This window comes from Penicillium chermesinum (genome assembly GCF_028974085.1).
Source record: "Penicillium chermesinum strain IBT 19713 chromosome Unknown utg000003l:1.0-5111272.0:1.0-5115320.0, whole genome shotgun sequence".
Taxonomy (NCBI): domain Eukaryota; kingdom Fungi; phylum Ascomycota; class Eurotiomycetes; order Eurotiales; family Aspergillaceae; genus Penicillium; species Penicillium chermesinum.
The window spans coordinates 3980042-4000162 of record NW_026695313.1 but is presented as its reverse complement, the minus strand read 5'-3'; the positions used below and the strand labels follow the sequence as shown (position 1 = coordinate 4000162).

Sequence of the window (20121 nt, the reverse complement as noted above, 5' to 3'; positions counted from 1 at the left end):
TTACTTTAGAGAACTCTAGACCCGAGCTTATGGAGCTAAAGAGGCAGCTTCAATGGCCTTACGCCTAAATATGCTACGAACAATGGTCGGTTATGCATGGAGATTCCAGTAGATCCGCCTCGTGGGCCTCCACTCGCATTCCACGGTTCTGCCACAGCCGCAAGGGCGGGAACCATACTGAATAGATCCACGGATTACTGGTGTTTGGAGATTCAGATTTGGAGATCTTGGTCTCAACATATTGGTATTTCCCTTTTCGGTATTCTCTTATATACACAGGCGCGCGCCTCTTACTGCAAATATATTTGAACAGATCCGCTGACTCCGATTCTCCTTAAGGACGGGCATTAAGTCAAAACATATTTGGGACCTTCTCCGCCTTGAGGAGTTTGCCAGTTGATGTCCTGGGTGGGCACCTTGATGTCACAAGTCTTACAGTGGATGCAGCTAGATCGGGTCAGCAGGAATTCGGATAAGGCGCCAGATGTAAGAGATACTTACTTTTGTGCGTTGATTTGGAATCGCACGCCGTGCTGCTTGCTTGAATCCTCGACGTATTCGTACACACCGGCGGGACAGAAACGGTTCTCAATCCCCTTGTAGACAGGCCATGCCAGGTCCTTGTGCTTGTCCCAGTCCTCCACCTGCAAGTGGACGGGTTGGTCCTCCTCATGATTAGTACCAGTGCGACTCACACTGGTCAGGATATCAAAGCTGATCTCTCCATCTGGCTTGGGGTATTCGATCTTGTTGTACTGTGAAGCAGGCTTGGTAGCTCCGGAGTCGGTGCCGTGGTGGTTGAGAGTCCAGGGCACACGGCCACGGAAGATGTATGCTTCCAGGCCAGAGTACAACAGGCCACCGAAGAAACCAAGCGGGCTATTGAAAGACGGTCGAATATTGCGTACTTCCTTCAGCTCTTTCCAGATGGATGAATCACGCAGCGCCTTCTCGTAGTCAAACAAGAACACGGTGCCGCTGTCTCCCTCGCCCTGAAGCGCAGAGAATGCGGCCTCGGCAGCTAGCATACCTGACTTCATGGCTGTATGGGTACCCTTGATCTTGGGGACATTAAGGAAGCCAGCCGTATCGCCAATAAGAGCACCGCCGGGGAATGCGCACTTGGGAATGGATTGGAAACCACCCTCATTCAGAGCACGAGCACCATAGGAGATACATTTCCCGCCCTCCAAAACCTCCTTAAACAGAGGGTGGTGCTTTAACTTTTGAAATTCTCCATATGGAGAGAGCCATGGGTTGGGGTAATCTAATCCTACCACTAGACCAATGCTCACCATGTTGTCGCCGAAGTGGTACATCCAAGCGCCACCGTAAGTATCCCTGGGGAGCGGATAACCCATTGAGTGGACAATCTCACCAGACTTGAACTTCTCTGGCTGAATCTCCCAGATCTCCTTAATACCGAGTGCGTATGTTTGAGGCTGACTGTCCCGGCGCAGATCATATTTCTTGATCACCTGCTTGGTCAAGCTCCCATGACAACCCTCGGCGAGAAGAGTAACCCTCGCGTGAAACTCCATTCCACGCTCAAAGGTATCCTTGGGCTTGCCCTGTCGGTCCAGTCCCAGGTCATTGGTCGCAACCCCTTTTACTGATCCGTCTTGTTTGTAGACAATCTCGCTGGCCGCGAAACCGGGATACACCTCCACGCCGATCTCCTCTGCGCGATCACCCAGCCACTTTGTCAGTTCATTTAAACTCACAATGTAGTTTCCGTGGTTGTTCATCTGTGGGGGGAGCTGGGAGGGGGTAGGATCCAGTCTCAGTAAGGAAGCGCATCTTGTCGCCCTTGGCGGGGGTGGCACCCTCAAAGCGCGAAGGATTGTCTTCGGCCAGCCAGTCCGGGAAGAGCTCGTTCATGGCCGTGGGTTGGAGAACATTTCCGGAAACTATATGAGCGCCGAGCTCACCAGCCTTCTCTAGCAAAATGACTCGAAATTCCTCATTGCCGGCTTCATTTGCGAGCTGCTTCAGCTTAATTGCAGCGGCGAGACCGGCGGGACCTGCCATTATAGCCTCAGTCAGCTAAGAGATACAGTAAGGTTGCCACGCGGGACGCTGTCACACATACCACCGCCAACAATGCACACATCCACCTCGTCAGACTCTCGCTCCACGGTCCGAGGATCGAAATCGCCATTTTCGTCGGTGAGTCGCCGCCCTAATGAATTCGAGAAAGCGCGAGTCTGGGTCGGAACATTGAAGGGAGCCGCCCGGGGGGTTAATCGGCGACTGGAGGTCGAAATATGGCGGGAGGGAGAGGCGAGCACGGTGGAGGGGTTCGCACGAGCAAATCGGACAGATGATCGCAGCTCACGCCTCAGCAGAGGCAAGACAGCGCCTTTGGATGCCATCGTGCAGGTGTCGAAGCGACAGAGGGGCAAATTGGTTCACGGGATAGTAGTGTAAGCTCCCTCTTAGCACGAAAAGGTAGAAACAAGCAAATCGGCTGGAACTGAACCGAGGAGTAATCTGGATGTAATCAGCGCTACCTTGAATAGCCGAGTCGAGCCTGATTCTTTTTGCGGTCGATCAAAATCGCCGAGAATCGCCTAGCCGAGGGTCATTCCAGCCAATCAGAGCTCGCCTGATGAGCAACTGCTGCGTTCCTATCATGTTTGCGCAAAACTCACCTTTTTCTTTTTCTTATTTTTTCTTTTTGGCTGAAATCTACATATCACAGGACTCCTTTCAGTGGGCTAGATCTCTTAAGTTGAAATGCTCATTCTGATACTAGGACAGCTATTTACCGTCCGCTTTAATGCCAATGAAAGATTATCTGCCCGCTGAATCACATGCAAACCACCTACGTTCGTCTTGACATCATCGGCCTCTGCCATGACGTCCCGAATAAAGTAATACTGCAGGTGACGGTAGACAGAACAGTGTAAATCATTTGGCCACCCCAGCAGATCAGATATGAACCAAATATTCCATAGAGTACTTTTCAGCTTTTTTCTCCAGAGCCCAGCCTTAAGCGATGAGTGCATTTGTATGTGGGGAGCAGCAAAGGTAAGTAAATCGATGCTAATACAGCAAGCCAGGATTATATGTGGAAGTAATTTAAACCCTGACTCTAGATAAGCGTCCTTTTTTCATCTACGGGGCGTAGTCTGTCTTCACTTCAGCTTGTAGCGGCCGCTTTAACTAGGAGCCTACAATAACCTACAAGCATGGCTCGCCGATGGCATCAAACTCATGCCCTGATTGAAACCACCTTGGGATACGATGTCCTCAGCTAGCCAGTCCTTTCTTGACTTGTCCTGCATTTAATAACCTCATCACAATGAATATCAAAAACCGAGAAATCAATGCTCATACAATCGTACCGTTGACTTGAAAGGACAAGCCGACTCTCTCATATGACCTCGGACGCCAGCAGGTAGCTCGAAATACTGACCCCAAGCCTAATCCGAATGGAAAACACCTTTGGTTTTTCGGGCATGTCAAGTACTGGTAATAGGCTTGACGAGCGCTGCTACTACGGATTCCCCGCATGGGCCTTTCAGAAGCCACAGGATGTCAAAGACAAATCATTCTTTCAACCCGATCGTGTCAAAGGTTCATCATCGTTTTACTTGAACTTTCTGTTGATTCAGCCATTTCTGAACGTCTCACCTCGAGCTTAAAGGCCTTGCAAAAGTGAGCTTTACTTCCACAAAGCCAGAACTAAAAATAAAACGATATGGTTATCTGGCAGGTCCACAGTGAGCCAATGACGACTCTAAGATATTAGCGACCAGGGAATCAAAGAAACCAGATGGAGGCGCAAGTTCTCTGACATGTACTGTAAACAGACGTGTACTAATTCAGACCCACGATCTTGCGCCCTAAGGGCTTCCTTTCCCAATGCAAGGTTCAATTTTATATCAGTCCAACTCGGAGCCATATGCCGGGTACAAATTCACTGGGCCTCACCTACTCAGATGTGATATGCATGCTCGTTCTAATTCTCGTATGGCGGAGTATGTGCATGGTCTGTTTCCAACGGTCCCACTGAACCCCGTACAAGTTTCAAGCTATTGTGTACAGAGAGATAAAAGGTACAGAATAGCAATGATACACATTCTCTATAGAGCATTCAGATCAAGCATCCTATCCAAAGAAAGCTGGACATTCAGGTATTGTTTCGACGACTTGAGGATAGAGCTCCAGAGCTCGAGCCTCGGCATTCTGCCGCCGATCACGGTACTATTGATGACCCAATTTTCAGGACCTGGCGGGCTGATTTTACGAGCTGCACCTCTCAGAGGGAAAAATAAAAAAAAATAAAAAAAAAAAACCAAAAAGCCCAGGAGCGTATTTACTAAATAAGCTTATTACCAAACTGCGTCCATCAGCACTTTCGTTCTCCCGTTGGCCTCACCTTAGACTGCTTCTCAATCACACCGCCAGAATCGATATGAATTGTTATTACGGCAACGGAATGTGACGGCAGTACTGGTATTTAGCATACCATCATACATATGTAGCAATGTCGACAATACCGTACTTCGTATTGGCGGGTACAGTACGGAGTACGGACTTGGTTCGATGATCGCATACCATAAGACTGTGATCCACCGCGAAATCCCGAACAGGCCACCGTGTCTTTTTAGCCCGAAATTCCAACTGGAAACAGAGTTCAAAAATCTGAGGTTACTCCTTTGAGTTCAGCCATACAGGCGCATATGGATTATTTTTTAAAGCTGTATTTCCTTGTTGGCGCCCATTTGGACCAGGGTAGGGACAGTTGGCGCGTAGGCAAACAAGTTTAGGGGGTCGAAATGGGGGGAAGAGGGAAGATGGATGACGGCAAGAAAGAATTTTTGTTCAGTTGCGATCTGCTAAAGCGGCGACAGGATAGCGCGTCGTACAGGGAGTGGCCGAGAAGAAGGGCGGCGGTGATTGGAAGACTTGGGCAGGATGGGGGGATGAATCCCACTATCAGCTGCAGGAGCGCTACGGACTGGACGACTACTGGCTGCAACCATGGCGCGGCGGAGGATAAAGCAAGGAGCAGGTCGCCACTCAGGAGGCGAGAAAGGAAAATAAATATGGGTATAAGAAAGCCCGGTGGGTACAGTCAGCGCCACAGAACCAATGAAAGCTCCTTGTTTAGAACAACGAATGTCATTGGGAGATTGGAGCCGCTCGCGGGAAAGTCAGCCATGGGTGAAGGGAGAAAGGCAGTGCTGCTTTAGGCGCCACCAGGCGGGCCCAGCGGGCCCAGCCTCCCCTGAGTGCGGGCAGTGAGTCAGCACTATATAAAGAGCCAACCTCCCACTCCCCATGTCGCTCTAGGATTCCTGTCTCGGTCTTGGCACTCCGGAACTGTCTCTGGAACGTCTTCTTCTTCCCGCCCCCTCCCCTCCTTCCTTTTGTGGCCGATATTGCATATATCGCTACTTCCGCCTACTAATCAGGTCTTTTTGGGGCTTCGTTCCAAAATAACCTTAATACACCGGGAAAGAAGAAAAAAAGTACCTGATTTTCCTTCCGAAAAAGGAAGTCATTGATACCTCCCAGTCTCATCGACCTTGGGACATAACAAAAAGAGTCTTGCTTTCACTCTCATTCAGATCGCTTCGCAGATAGACAATCCAATTTGAAAAAGAAAAAAAATCGACAGGAACAAAAAGGTCATCTTTTTGTTCCCCCCCCAAAAAAAGTCGCTGCCTTCCTAATCTTTCCTGTCTTGGTGATCTTTTACCTCGAAAACACTTCAGTGTGCTTTTCTTGATCTCGTGAAACCGGTCGAGTTCATCGTCTTTGGTTTCGAGTCAACATCACCTCGGTCTCATCTTTTTTTGGGAGATCGTTGGGGGATACATTTGCTTGTCCATCTCCCATCCACTGTGAGTCGACCCTTCCATATTCTGCCGCACCCCACCGCTTTGCGAACTTGTCGTTCATCCGTAAACACCATCTAACTTATCCTCGTCGCCAGATCGTGCATTCACTTTCTTTACGTGTCACGTGTTGCTAGTCTTTGACTATTCTCTTGTGCAGCGAGCCCAGCATGGACTCTCTCACTACCCACCCGTCGAACGCGGTTCAGGCACGTGCCTTCACCTCCCCTTCCTCGCTGTCCTTCCCTGGTGGCGCTGGTGTTGGGGACATGACACCACCTTCCTCTGAGAAGGAGGCTCAAGGTGTCAACAGCCAAGTTGGAGGAAATGCCAGCACCGGCAACGGGGTGACTCCCGCTACTCCCGCTACCCCCGCTGCGACGCCTGGCGCCACCACGGGAGGCAGTGGCATTGTGCCTACGTTGCAGTGAGTATTTGCCTAACCTGGCTTGTTGCCTATTTTCGCGAAAGTGAAAGTGGCTGAACATTCTCGTGATTAGAAACATCGTGGCCACTGTCAACCTTGACTGTCGTCTGGATCTGAAGACTATCGCGTTGCATGCTCGTAACGCCGAATACAACCCAAAGGTATATCTGACTTGACATGAGTTATCGGGTTACAGTGTGGCTGAACTGTTATCTTAGCGTTTCGCCGCCGTCATCATGCGTATTCGGGAGCCTAAGACTACCGCGTTGATCTTCGCTTCAGGCAAGATGGTTGTGACTGGTGCTAAGTCCGAGGATGATTCGAAGTTGGCTTCGCGCAAGTACGCGCGTATCATTCAGAAGCTTGGTTTCAACGCCAAGTTTACCGACTTCAAGATCCAGAATATCGTTGGTTCTTGCGATATCAAGTTCCCGATTCGTCTGGAGGGTCTGGCTTCTCGCCACCACAATTTCTCTTCTTATGAACCTGAACTGTTCCCTGGTCTGATCTACCGTATGATGAAGCCGAAGATTGTTCTCTTGATCTTCGTCAGCGGCAAGATTGTGTTGACCGGAGCTAAAGTTCGTGAAGAAATTTACCAAGCTTTCGAGTTGATCTACCCTGTGCTTTCTGGTATGTTGCTACTGCCCCCACCCCTTCCTTCTTGTCCTCAATCCGGTCACTAATTATCTCTTCAGACTTCCGCAAAATTTAAGTCAACTGCCTCGGCAAGATCACACGTCGCGTCTTCTTCGCGTTCAGCTATGTATTAACATCTCGCCTTTTATCTTCTTGTTCGCGGACCGTGGCTGAGCAACGCTGTGACGTTTGCTGTGAAGCCCATATGCCCTTTTGTGCCTTCTACTTTTGATTCACGATCCTCCACGCAAGCATTGTTTTGGCGTTTTAGCGACTCGGATGATCCCCGGTTTGTCTGGTTTACAATTTAGATTGCTGCACACCCGCAGTGAGGCGGTACTGTGCGCTGGTCGAATGGCTGCCTCTTAATTCTTTTAACTGTCATTTGATCAACCCCCGTTGGAGGGGTAACCTGCCGCGGGGCCCAAAAAAAATTTTTCAGGATTGCTTTGTTCCCTCCATTCCTCCATCGCTACTGTTTCGGAACGGTTTCCGGAGACTGAGGATCCGCAGATACCATGGCGCTTCCGTTCTTCAAATGGAATGTTTAAGTGGCTTTTTTTCCTTTCCATCGTAGTTTAATATTTTACCGATGTCTAGGAGGTAGGTAGCTTGAGTAATAAGACCTGTCACCGGCACTGACAGTGGATGTTATTCTGGTCCGAATTCGAGCCGCACTGTACTATAGTGGTATATATTTTTAAGTTGCCGGAGGCAGTGTTTCAACGTTGGTGTATCTGACTTGAGCTTGAGCTTGAGCTTGAAATGCGCATGACAGATATTGACTAGAACTCAGCATACTTATACTGAATTCAGGCTCAGGCGGACATGTTCATTGGTTGTGCCACCCTACATATGTCGTTTATGTTCAAAATCTCGAGATGCTATCTATCAACTTGAAGCACCACGCTCACAGAGCACTTCCTCTTGTACTCTTTCGTGTCTTGGCCAACTCGTCCTTCAGGTTCGAGTTTCGCTCCCCCGAACGGCTTCCATCACCATAGAAGAGATCACTGGCATCAGGACCTGGTACTGTCGCTTCTGTCCATTCCCACAGCGCACGTAATTCAGGGTCAAGTGTGCCTTCCATCGCATCCACAATTTTGTCGCCGAGGACGGGGAAAAATTTATAACCATGGCCACTGCCCCCAGTAGCCATAAATAAACCCTCGTACGATGGATGATAGGAGATAATGAAGTCTCCGTTAGGACTGTGCAAACCAAGTTTAGTAAAAAGCCCCTTGGACATGCTATCCAAGATAGTACCCATGGCTAAGACTTACGTGTCGGTGTACCAACAAATCCGAGTCCCAGCAAATGGCCGGTCAACAAACCGTGGCAGCAGCTGCCTCAACGCAGCACGGAAAGCCTCCTCGCCCTCCAAGGGCACTGGCACATCAGTCTCTGGCAGACTAACCTGCATAGTCTCGCCTGTCTGCGCGACACCAGGCACTGGCACTGTCGTCGGGTTCCTATACCCAAATGCATGGCGAGCAATCTTGAGCAAGTTACCACGCGGCGGGATAATAAAGATGCCAGTAGCAAAGTTCAAAATTGTAGGCAGGTTCTCTAGCTCCTTCTGCTCCTCATCCGAAATCTTGATATATGCAATTGCCTGTCCTGTAGCAACAGCCTTCCCCCGCAAATCCACCAGCCTGGGCGTCCACGCCCCCGTAGCAAGCACCACCAAATCCGCCTCGATCCTCGATCCGTCCTTCAAGGAAACTCCTGTAGCTCGAGGCTTTGCGCCCCGATCCTCAAAGATCACCCGTTCAACCTCTCCAGTCCGGAACACAACCTTCCCATCTCGGTCCAAACACTCTTTCGCATATTTCACGCTGGCCTCCGCATCAGACCACCCAGAGCCCCAGTTCACATAGCCTCCCGCGACATCCAGCGTCTCACCATACGACGGCACAACGCCTAGAATATCGCGCTTTGTCGGCAGGAATACCACCTTGTCGCCCTCGATATCCCGCACGTTCTCGTAGCTCTTCCGCGCATATTCCTTGGCGCTGGCGCTGGACTCTGGGTACACGAGAAGCAGACCCGCCTGCGTATACCTGCCCTCGCGACCCCAATCGGTACCACGCCAGCGCTCTATAGCGGTGGCCGCGAGCTTCGCGTAGGCGGCATTGGCGTAATCTGCGCGCACGATGCGGGATGTGTCGACGGACGAGCCGTGCGGGTTGGGGATCGTGGACGCTGCTTCCACTAATGTGATTCGGCATTCGGGATACCGCTTGCTTAGAGAGAGTGCAGTGGAGACTATCGAGCGCGGGTTAGAAGAGTACACAAGGGGAATTGGGAAAATCCATCAGGGTATATTAGTTCTTCCGGCCAACAAGACTCTCTCCGCAATATTGCTATCATCAGCAAGGGTATAGTATATCGACTTACGTCCGAAGACACCACCTCCCACAATCAAAACACTGGACGGCAGACCCATTACCATGGACGGTTTTTCACCCAGCAGTATATAAGGAGAGTCGGAGTTGGTGCGGGGGATTGGAGATACACGATTGTGGATTCGATATCCCCGATAACGGAGTCGATCTGCTTCGCATCAAATCCCGACCTCATTACCGCGCGAAACTCTACCATTGCGGCCCGAAGCCGAACCTGCGCGTCCATCGAGCCGATCTTGCAATTTATAGAGGCTGACAGGATTTGATATAGCCTTCTTGATCTGCTGGCGCCCCTGATTCGCTGCCTGACGCGCGGGCCCCTGGGAGTTTTTTTGTCGCGTACCACCGGGTCGATAGGCCTGAAACTTGGGCGCGGAGTAGGGAGGGCACTTGATGGTCCTATCACGGGGGAAATAGTCGCACATCTCTCGCCTGCGGCTTCTTTCTCCTTCTCTCTTCGGTCCCAGAGACGATAGGGTGGCAGGTTCGCGATGAACACAACTCGCATCGGAAAGTTCGCCTTCAGGGCTAGCCCGTTTGGGGCCAGGACGCCATGCCGTGGGGTGCAAAGCAAGACGCCTCGCGCTCAAAAGACAAGGTAAAATCGTCAGAACTCAGTGATCTCACATTGTCGGGATCCTGTGCATTGCTATTACTACCCATATCCTACAATCCGCGAACCCTAGACCGAATCACTGTCGAACCGCATACTAATAAGCTCTACAGTACGACGACATCCAAGTCGCCAGCAAAGAAAGAGCCCAAAGCAGAACCCAGGGCCCCCCCAAAGACGAACAAGAAGAACCAAGGCCTCACTACCTCCCGACCCCTCCAATACCTACAAAGGCCCAACAATGTCCCCCCCGCCTAATGACCTTCTTCGGCATCTCAGTCCTCGGCCTGAGCACCTACTGCGGCTACCTCTACACCTCCTATACGCGCCAAGTCGCCGCTTCACGCGCTCTGGAAATCGACCCGGACGTCTCGGACCGATACAACGACAGCGCCACCCGCTTCGATGCCGAGATCGAACTGGATGAGAAGCTGATGCGGCTCGGCGCGAAGCGCGCGTCTCTGATCGCGCTCGCCCGCGGCGACGTTCTCGAGGTCTCCTGCGGCACGGGCCGTAATATCCCGTACTACGAGCTCGGGATGCGGCGTGGGATAGACGAAAAGGGACGGGCGACGGTGAAGGGGTGCCGGTCTGTGACGTTCACGGATCTGAGCGCGCCGATGGTGGAGGTTGCGAAGAAGAAGTTTGCGGCGCTGCATCCTGGGGCAGAGAATGTGGTGTTCCGGGTGCGCGATGCGAAGGAAGTCGAGGTCGATATACCGGGATTGAAGCCGTCGAGGGGGGGAACAGGGAGCGAGGGAGTGCATGAGGGGGTTACGCCGGGATCCTACTATGATACGGTGGTGCAGACTATGGGGCTTTGCTCGATGCCGGATCCTGTGGGCACGTTGAGGCATTTGGGGGAAATTACAGAGCCGGAGCATGGGAGGATTTTGTTGCTGGAGCATGGGAGGTCGTATTACGGATGGTTGAATACCATGTTGGATAATCTTGCGACGGCGCATGCGAATCGGTACGGGTGTTGGTGGAATCGGGACATCGGGGCTATTGTGAAAGAAAGTGGGTTGGAGATTGTGGAGGAGAAGAGGTATCATTTTGGAACAACTTGGTGGCTTGTGCTACGGCCGAAGAAGACTGGCCAGGGGCTGAGTTCTTAGGGTTAGAAATTACCTGAATGCGCAAAGTCGAATGCCTTGGGTCGGGGTTTCTAGGAGATCTAAGGACAATTTGGCTATGGTATGTATATATCTAGTGCTGTACAATATTTGCGATATAAACTACTTTTTGAGACAAGACTAGTCTAAAGAGTATTTCATAGAACTTGAACGTAAAATTTTGGTACTGGTATGTGCCAGTTAAAAGCTGCGTTGGTTCTCCTTCACATGAGACCGATCGGTTTGACTAGACATTCAGTACGCAGTAGTTGCGTTTAGGCTTGAGAGATGTTGCAGTCGCCTTCCATCCCTGCCTCTCCTGTCACAGGCTAATGAAAGGGCGGGGCACCATGAAACAATCCCTAGAGTCTATTACAATCTAAGCGACCCTTTTGAAATACGAGTACGTGCCATGACCCGGTGACCAGCATCTAGATCTCAAAACATGGCATGGGGGCTGGTTTAAACCTGGAAGCGCACACACATTTGCCAACTGGGGACAAACGTTATCAATATCCGGCCAATGAAACCTTAAATTCACCAAAGTCAGTCTTACTAGTGCAATCGAGAGAACCCTATCCAAGGCAGCCGGCAAGCCTTCCCCGGAAGAGGGGGGTGGGCAGCCAATCTGGCTGGTTGGAGCAGCACACAAACGGTGCCCTCAGATGGATCAAAGCGCCTTTCTACGTCTGAGCCAGTCGCCATATGCAAATAGCAGATCGCCTGCAGGGGTATCGACATATTATTTTCCAGTCGCCGCGCATGTCTTGGATTAGGGCCGAGAGCGGGGTTTCCATTGACGAGACACATGCAAGGACTTGAGACTTATTTTTGCTTGCTGACTGCAGACCCACGGCTTGCTGCATTGGCCAGATAACGGGGCGATTTGAATGGGATAGAAAAAGTGGATGGCTTCTTGCCACTCCGGAGGGGAGAATGGCGGCGGAAGTATATGCTTGCGCAAAGGTTGTATGGGAGGTATTGGATTCCATGCCATGCTTCTTTCATGAGGGGAAGTGGGATGGATGATCGCATACCCCGTACTCATTGAGTGACTTTTGTAGATCGCATCTTTGGGCGGGGACAGCGATTGGCTAAACTTCCCATGCGTCAAGGCTTCGGGACTGTATCATGCGCCATTGAGTTCATGGCAACCTCATACGCCGAGCACTTTCGACACAAGGCTGGGAAACCAGGGACTTGGCTCATATGCTCTCCCAGGCGCGCAGGAAGTACTAGGTTAGGATGGACTTACACAGAACTGGTCTCAATATGCGATCGCCCACTCAACCCAACGGTAGTAACTTTTCGCGGTGCAAGCTGACTAGATGTACCAACCCCCATCACAGTGGAGACGCCGGAGAATTAGTGTCCAGCTGCATCTCGCATGTACCCAGTCGCAAACATACGTACATCAGCCCTGGATTAGATCAACATATCAGACTACAGATTTACAAACCCATAGTTCCCCCCAGCCGACGCATGCGAACAAAGGGTAGGTAATGGAGGGGCGTTCCATGGGCGGGGGATATTTCATGGTACCGAGTGGAGGTAACCTTCATCTCCCCGGGCAGTAGACGATGTCATCACTTTTGGAGTAAACAGCCGCAAAGCAATTATTGGGTGGTTAAGGATCGCGACCACACCGCAGGAACGGGTACATGTTACGTATGGGGGCGCTTGAAATGGCAGGGATATACAGATGGAGGAATGGAATGGAGGATCATGAATCGCTGAATGCTCGACGCTGGTACCCGCCCTTGCTGAGCTGCCAAGCGAGCAGCAGGTTGAGGCGATGATGTGCAGGATACGACATGCCTCGGCGGTGGTATCTAAGCCCTCAAATCAAAACGATTCATTTTGCATAGATATGTCAATCTGAATTATTTGTAGAGAGGAGGGGGCCGAGGGATCCCCAGTGGAGCGGAGTGCCGCTGTGGCATCATATCGACGTCGATAGAGAGCTTTGGGGAGGGAAACGTTAATAGCGGGGGGTCTACAGCACCATTCTGACAATCTGTTTGAGGAAGGATACTAGCCGGAGTCTCACCGGAAAGGGAGAAGAGATATGTTGCCCAGATCCAACAAAGAAACTCAGAATAGCAGGATCAGACTGCGTATACAACAATCTACGCAGCGTAGGCGGCTTCATTGACAGTGGCGAGGCTCATCCCCTTGTGACAATACGTTACCATTAGATTCGGTCGGGGCTCCATGTGTGGATACTTCGGTCCCGGACGGTGACGCTAGGGATCGTTTTTTTCTTTTCTTTTTTTCATTTTCAAATTTTTCCTTTTTTTTTTTTGCCCTTAGTGCTTTCGGAGGGCTCGGGTCTTGTTATGGAATCGGAGATCGGGGCTAAGCTGAAGAACTGAAGCACTGAAGCGCGAAGAGAAGCTCAATATCGAGAAAAGCCACAGAGCTCGATCTAAGAAAGATAAGACAAATACGATGTACTTTGATACCCGGATTCCGTGCACATGCATAACGCTGGAGCGGTCAAGAGACTCGTCACTCTAGCAACCATTGACATATCCAATTCTGCTGTCGCATGCGACAGGTACGCAGGCACCGTTCGCCCAGAGGGAACACCAATCAGACGGGTCTTATTATGGACCGTCCAACTGGAGCATCAATTTCTGTAAGCTCCCTGATTGGACCGAGTTTCGATGGATCGCGATGTATATAGTAAGCGGGCTCTTCACAAGTGGGCTAATTATGTACTACGGAGCATGTAACTACCCAGTTACCAACAACCGCTCCTGTTCCTAATCGAAAGAGCGAAGTCCTAAGACGCCTGTTCGGGTTATGGGACACATGGCGCCCCACCAAGAGGCCACGAAGGATCCAGCCATTTTCTGTTATGTTTTTTTTCCCCTCCCGTCTCGCGGGACGGAGTATGCATGGCCGAGGAATGGCCTTGCTCTGCCCTGCTCAGCTAAATCAAGTTGGGCATCTTCACCGCCTAGAATCTCCTAAATCTTCGCAACTTTTGGTGCATGTCGCATCCCTTTCTGGCTTGGATCTTCCTTGGCGGTGTAGCTGCGGAAGTATGAATTCTTAGTCTGCAGTCAATATCAAATCGAAAGCTTGAAATATTATGCCTGCTATAATCAGCTCTCAGCTTCTTGGGATTCCGATGGGTTGCTAAAGAAAGTCCCAGCTCCGACGCTGAACCGTTGGCTCAAGGGGGCAGATGCCGTAACGGAAACCCAAAATGAGTTTCCACGCCAATCAGCGCCACCTGGATTGTGACTCGCCAGTCGACGCAAGTGGGTCGTATCGTAACATTACAGGAAGCTAACCTTTTGGGGAAACTATGGAACGGAAAAATCAAAAAAAAAGGGAAAGAAAAAAAAAAGTGAGGTCCCCATACGAATCGAGAGATTCCTCAGGCCCGGTAACTGTTCGCCTTCTACAGCTCTCGTCGCATCTTCCTTTCCTCTCCCCCCCTTAACTCTAGAGTTTCTCTGAGTTAGTTTAAAAGAAAAAAAAGTTGTGTTTCGGTGATCAGTTTGTTATTATTATTACTATTTCTATTATTCTGCTACTTTTGGTTTATTCCCCCCCAACCTCTCTCTTTTCTTTTCACCATACTCCTATTGTCCGTTCCGCTCCATTACATCCTTCCCACATCTCACCATGCCATACAACACTCGTCGGAAGTCACTCTCTCTCCCCTCACTAGGCATTTATCTTCCCAACTCCTCACGCCGCTCCCCTCCCGTTTCAAAAGGCTCCAACACCGAAGATGTCCCGCCTATGAAGAAAGTAAAGCGGTCGCATGCTTCATTATCTCCCGAGCCGAAGGAACCCGTGCGCGCCATCCGGAATGGCCTTCTTGAGCACACCCCCCCTCCGTCCCCTTTGGATCGCTTAGGCGCTCCAAAGATCGACACTCAGGGCATCGACGATGATATTGTGGTCGCTGCCATCGAGCAGCTGGAGAAGACAGGGAATCGTCCCCACCTGGTGAAGGAATTAGCGGCGGTCTTGATCGCGCAGAATGCCAGTGTCGCAAGGTAAGTGTTTCTGCTTTTGCTTCTCACCTATTCCTCTGATGTCGCAAAGTCAGTCTAACAGTATGTTTAGTTCCGCAAACCCCGCCGCTCTGCTATCTTCGCGCCTAGCAGCCTATATGAAGCGTTCATGGACAGCTTTAGCTCCATGCCCAATGGCCAAAGAACTGGTTTTGATCCACCCGCGCAAAGTGTACTATTACCTGACGACCTACCCTCGCCAGCCCATCCCTGAGCCTTCAGACGACTTGCTCTCGGGCGTCGACGGCAAGCAAATTACCCCCAGCGTGTCTAGTTTGGACCAAGACGAAGATGAAATCAATGCGCGGGCTCGTAGTCCCAGTCCTGAAGTCGACCTGTCATCGCCCGACTTTGAGGAAGAGGGTACAACCAACATGAACACCCCCGCTGGCCGGGTACATTCGCCCGATCAATTTCCCAACCCAGATAGCCAAAACCGGCTGATGCACTCGAACCGCGCGGCCTCTCCGCCCCTGGAGGGCGACGAGAAGGAATTCACGCAGACCGCTAGTGCTGTACGAGAGCGGGCCTCGGAAGAGAAAGCCCACCGTCTGGACCAAACGGTTCGGGGACAGTCCGTCCTTTCTGAGAGCCTGAGTACCATGGACGAAGATATGCACACCGACTCGCCTGTAAATGGTGGCTCGATCTCTCCATCAGTCCACGGCGATGGGATGTCAGAGAAGGAATACAGTGATTATTTTGCCCACGTGAACCCCACGGAGGAGGGTTCTCAAGATCTCGATGAGGCTGCTGCTGTTACTTTGTTTGGCACCTCGCCTTCACCTTCTCTCACTTCTGTCGCATCTTCCATCTCGTCTGGTACGAGCGCTGCCAGCGATCTTATTGTCGAGGAGAGCCGGTCTGTACTGCCTGGCGCTCCGCAGATCAGTCTTCCCGTTGACGTTGTTCCTGTCTCAACTCTCAAGCGATCGCTGGATATGTTGAATAGCGGGTTTGACGAAGTAGACCTGAAGATGTCCGATCTTACCGAGTCGCACGAGAAGCTCAGCCTTGGCCCTCGTAACTTGACCGCGATGGACTTGACTGTCTTCGACTCCTGGCGTGAGATGCGCAACCCTGAGACTGTCGAGGTCGATGAGCTGGATGAGATGTTTGGCGAAATCTAAATATATCTCTTCTGGTCTCTGACTCCTTCTTTTCTTTTACTCTTATTCATCCCTACTCTACTCTCCTCTCAACGGTTGAGTTGAGAGCCAGCATTGTCGCTATACCCTCCTGAAGCCTTTCCTCTATTATCTCTGTACATGTCGGCTCTCAACTGTTCTACGCCTTGGCTTCTTACTCGTTTTTCTTAATCTATTTCCTGTACATATATATGACCGTTTTTGATTCTTCTTCTCTTTTTTTTTTTACGTCGCCCTGGATGGGTGAATGGGCTCGGGTTTATTATGGACATCCAGACGAAGGGGCGGGAAAAGCGTGCTGAGGCTTGCCTGGCGAATTATTGAGATCCATGGAAACTGGAAAGTACGAAATGAAAATTCTTACCTAAGCGCATTCCTTTTTTAGACCCGTAGATTCCCCCCGCCCGATAACTTCGATAACAGTCCACCAACAATTCAGCAAACCCCGCAGAATCCAAGACCTGTCATCTATCGTCAATATTAACTACATTCCATTCCAGATGGGTCACCGCGCTGCGTAAACATAGTTGCTTGATCGCACGCGATCCATAACTATTCGGTCCGCAGGCTGACGAATCGCATTGCGCATTATCGGGATTGATCAACGTTGAATTGATAAACCCGTACTCGCTTGTCGCCACAGAGGAAAATTAGACCCAACCGCATCCCAGAACAAGACCGCTCGAGCGACGCAATCATGGTGCCCGACGAAGAAGCCCAGCAGTCGACAGAATACAATTATGGCCTATCGGTAGATGCAACAAATTTGCATCTGGGACGCCCTAGCCTGGCTTCGTCGAAGCCTACTTCAAACCCCGAGACTGCGTCGACCCTGAGCGCTCCGAAGGCCACGTCCAACCACCCCGGATCGAAACCTTCTTCTAATGGTAAAGTCGCCATCCCTCGTTCTCGTTCGGGTATTGCGCCCAAGTATAGCCGGAGAGTACCCCGGGCTTGTGAATCTTGTCGGCAACGCAAGACGAAATGCAGTGGCGATACCCCTGTATGCCGACAGTGTCGGGAGCTCAGGGTTTCTTGTCACTATCCCGTCGGGTGGAGAGAGAAAACCAAGAAACAAGTTGAGAAATTATCGGAAAAGGCGCAAGATTATGAGAATCTGTTGAAGGATTTGGGCGGACTTGTCGAGTCGCGCACAGCGGACCGGATCAGGATCTTGCTGGACAAGTATGGTCAGGACGTTGAGTATTCATCGAACAGCAACCCGTCCCATTCGGTGACCCCGCAAGATGATCTTCCTGACGCGGATGACCCAAGCTCACCTTCCTCGATTGGGTCATTAGAGGCGATCGACCGAGTTGAAGAAGATCTGAACAGGAACGAGAATTCAAGGGCAACTGGGTATATGGGCAAAAATTCCGAAGTCACTTGGATGCAGCGATTACAACGAGAAGCCGAGCATCGATCTCAAGGATTACCTGGATCTCTGGAACCTGGCCAAAGCAAGCGGCAGGACGAGGACCTAGCGCTTCACGCCGTCAACTACCATCTAGACGACCTGGGAATCTCCGCTCCCGGACCTGTCGATACCTATGCTGTTCCACCTCGAAGCCAGGCTGATCACTACTTCGACAGCTTCCTCAGGACCGTCCATCCGTTCTTCCCTATCATTAGCCGACCTCTGTTCTCCGCACAGTACAAGACTTTCTTTGATAGCAATGCGCAGCCAGGTGACAAATGGCTGGCCATCTTAAATATGATTTTCGCTATTGGTGCGAAACATGCCACTCTTATCGAAGCACCATGGCGCGGTGACGATAAAGACCATCTAGTGTATTTGACCAGAGCCAGAATCTTGAGCATGAATGGCGATGTTCTGTTCAGCCATCCCGATCTTCAACAAGTTCAAGTGGAAGGCCTTATTGCCTTCTACCTACTTGCATCCGACCAGATCAACCGGTAAGTGCCCGCATAACAACATCCCTTTGATGGATCTTAGTATCTAATTTTTCTTCAAGCGCATGGAGGATCTCAGCTTTGGCAGTCCGGTCTGCAATCACCTTGGGGATCAATATGAAGAGCAGTAGTCCCACTACGCCAAATGTGGCGAAGGAAGCCCGCTACCGAGTGTGGTGGTGTCTGTATACCTTTGAGCACCTCCTCGGAATCATGACTGGTCGGGCTACGTGTATACTGGACGGTATATGCACCACGCCTCTCCCTATCCCTTTCGAGGAGGAAGAAATGCACGAGGCGCCGGCAGCTGAACTGCTAAATAACTCTGTCACTCGCGACGAGCGTATCAATAGGGTCATGGCAAGTGCATGGGTTCGTCATATGCCTCTTAACCCGACTGGAGGGAAGGAAGCCATTCATGCCAATCGTGATCGCTACAACTCGTGGGTGAAGAGCGTGCATATCAATGCGGGACTTTGCCATCTATACTACTGCGACCTGGCTGTCGTCGTGCAGGAAATCGTGAACAAGGTCTACTCGGTGGACTGTGTATTGGTTCCATGGACTCATATCGAGAATCGAATCGGTGAGCTAAGGGCTCGGATTGATGTATGGTTCTACAGTCTTCCGCCCGGGCTCGACTTTACAAAGAAAGAAGACGAAGGCCCTGAGCGATTACGGTATAAGCTGGCACTTGCATTTCATTATTACAGCGCACGCATCACGCTCGGCCGTCCGTGTCTCTGTCGGCGTGACGCCCGAAAAAAGACGCCATCTGAATCGTCAACCTTCAGTCATGATATGGCGGAGATTACCCTAGAGTCTGCGAAGTTGATGCTGGACCTCATCCCTGATGAACCTAACGCGCTTCAACTCTACGAGATCTCCCCTTGGTGGTGCGTTCTTCATTATCTGATGCAAGCAGCAACGGTCCTCCTCCTCGAAATTTCATTCGGCTGCGTACACATGCCGGACGAAGAGAAAACCTTCGTTGCCCTGGCCAAAAAGGCCACCCGCTGGCTCTACACCATGTCAGAGCATAGCATCGCCTCCCGTCGTGCCTGGCAACTATGCGACGTTAGTCTTCGTCGTCTTGCCGAAGGCATGAAGTTTGACGTCTCTGATATGCCCGTAAACACCTATCAGCCTGCTCCGACAACCACTTTCTCGAACACAAACCCTCAAGAGTCGCATCAAACTATTGCCCCTGCTGCGACAGGTCTTTGGAATCCCACTATGGATGAACTGGACTTCACCTCTTCTTTACACCATAATGTGGGCACAGATATGCTCAATTATCCGTCTTTCTCGACTATGCCGACCTCAGATCCAGTCGCTTCTCTCTCGGCGGAGAGCCAGATTGCAGACGATCTATATTTCCCATATGATCCTATCAGTGGTGAATTTATTCGGTCCTTCTTCCCACAGGCTAATGAGGAACTGCCGTGGGACCAAGAACAACAAGCTTGATTTTACAGTTTATATTAAATTGCCCTCTCTTTGCTGTTCGGTAGTGCGGTTCAATCAATGATCTAGGAGAAGTTGAACCTGACCTTTCTCTCATCGATTGTCTCGTCCTTCCATATCAGGTTTTGTCTTCTATTCTTGTCTCCTACTTTTTCTTCTTCTTCTTCTTCTTCTTCTTCTTCTTCTTATAAATGATTTATGTATATTTCTCGGGAGCTCGGCGGCCGTTCTCGTTTTCAATGGACTGGTGATTTTTGCGAAGGATGTTCACTTATTGGCATTGCACAAATGTGCTTTCTTTGATCTTCGGTGCTTTTCTCTCATTGCTTCTCGCTTAAACCCTCGGGATCTCCATTTTGCACAAGTTATTGGGTGGTTGGGACTCTGAACGGAGTCGGAAAGTTCAATTCATGAACTATGGATGGCATGGATGGATATTTTACTCTCTGGCGTTACTGACTTATTGGATCAAGATTGCATGACCCAAGGAAGCCGATT

At 50.7% G+C, this 20121-nt stretch overlaps 6 protein-coding genes across 6 annotated transcripts; 4 read left to right on the top strand and 2 right to left on the bottom strand.

The window, feature by feature from the left end:
* Window positions 1-347: 347 nt before the first annotated feature.
* Window positions 348-2375, bottom strand: N7468_004449 (electron-transferring-flavoprotein dehydrogenase; the record flags this gene model as incomplete). The annotated part of the gene is made up of 4 exons (XM_058473746.1): window positions 348-447; window positions 502-1612; window positions 1725-2024; window positions 2093-2375. The coding sequence occupies 4 exons, from the start codon at window positions 2373-2375 to the stop codon at window positions 348-350; spliced, it is 1794 nt and encodes a 597-aa protein (XP_058332749.1).
* Window positions 2376-6022: 3647 nt separating this feature from the next.
* On the top strand, window positions 6023-6994 carry N7468_004448 (TBP family protein; the record flags this gene model as incomplete). Its single annotated transcript, XM_058473745.1, has 4 exons — window positions 6023-6279; window positions 6353-6440; window positions 6498-6912; window positions 6978-6994. The coding sequence occupies 4 exons, from the start codon at window positions 6023-6025 to the stop codon at window positions 6992-6994; spliced, it is 777 nt and encodes a 258-aa protein (XP_058332748.1).
* Window positions 6995-7828: 834 nt separating this feature from the next.
* On the bottom strand, window positions 7829-9373 carry N7468_004447 (NAD(P)/FAD-dependent oxidoreductase; the record flags this gene model as incomplete). The annotated part of the gene is made up of 3 exons (XM_058473744.1): window positions 7829-8129; window positions 8202-9186; window positions 9319-9373. The coding sequence occupies 3 exons, from the start codon at window positions 9371-9373 to the stop codon at window positions 7829-7831; spliced, it is 1341 nt and encodes a 446-aa protein (XP_058332747.1).
* Window positions 9374-9879: 506 nt separating this feature from the next.
* On the top strand, window positions 9880-11057 carry N7468_004446 (class I SAM-dependent methyltransferase; the record flags this gene model as incomplete). Its single annotated transcript, XM_058473743.1, has 2 exons — window positions 9880-9924; window positions 10053-11057. The coding sequence occupies 2 exons, from the start codon at window positions 9880-9882 to the stop codon at window positions 11055-11057; spliced, it is 1050 nt and encodes a 349-aa protein (XP_058332746.1).
* A 3639-nt stretch (window positions 11058-14696) lies between these two features.
* Window positions 14697-16224, top strand: N7468_004445 (uncharacterized protein; the record flags this gene model as incomplete). Its single annotated transcript, XM_058473742.1, has 2 exons — window positions 14697-15076; window positions 15147-16224. 2 exons carry the CDS (start codon window positions 14697-14699, stop codon window positions 16222-16224), a joined length of 1458 nt encoding a protein of 485 aa, XP_058332745.1.
* A 715-nt stretch (window positions 16225-16939) lies between these two features.
* On the top strand, window positions 16940-19626 carry N7468_004444 (Zn(II)2Cys6 transcription factor; the record flags this gene model as incomplete). Its single annotated transcript, XM_058473741.1, has 2 exons — window positions 16940-18159; window positions 18219-19626. The coding sequence occupies 2 exons, from the start codon at window positions 16940-16942 to the stop codon at window positions 19624-19626; spliced, it is 2628 nt and encodes an 875-aa protein (XP_058332744.1).
* Window positions 19627-20121: the final 495 nt, after the last annotated feature.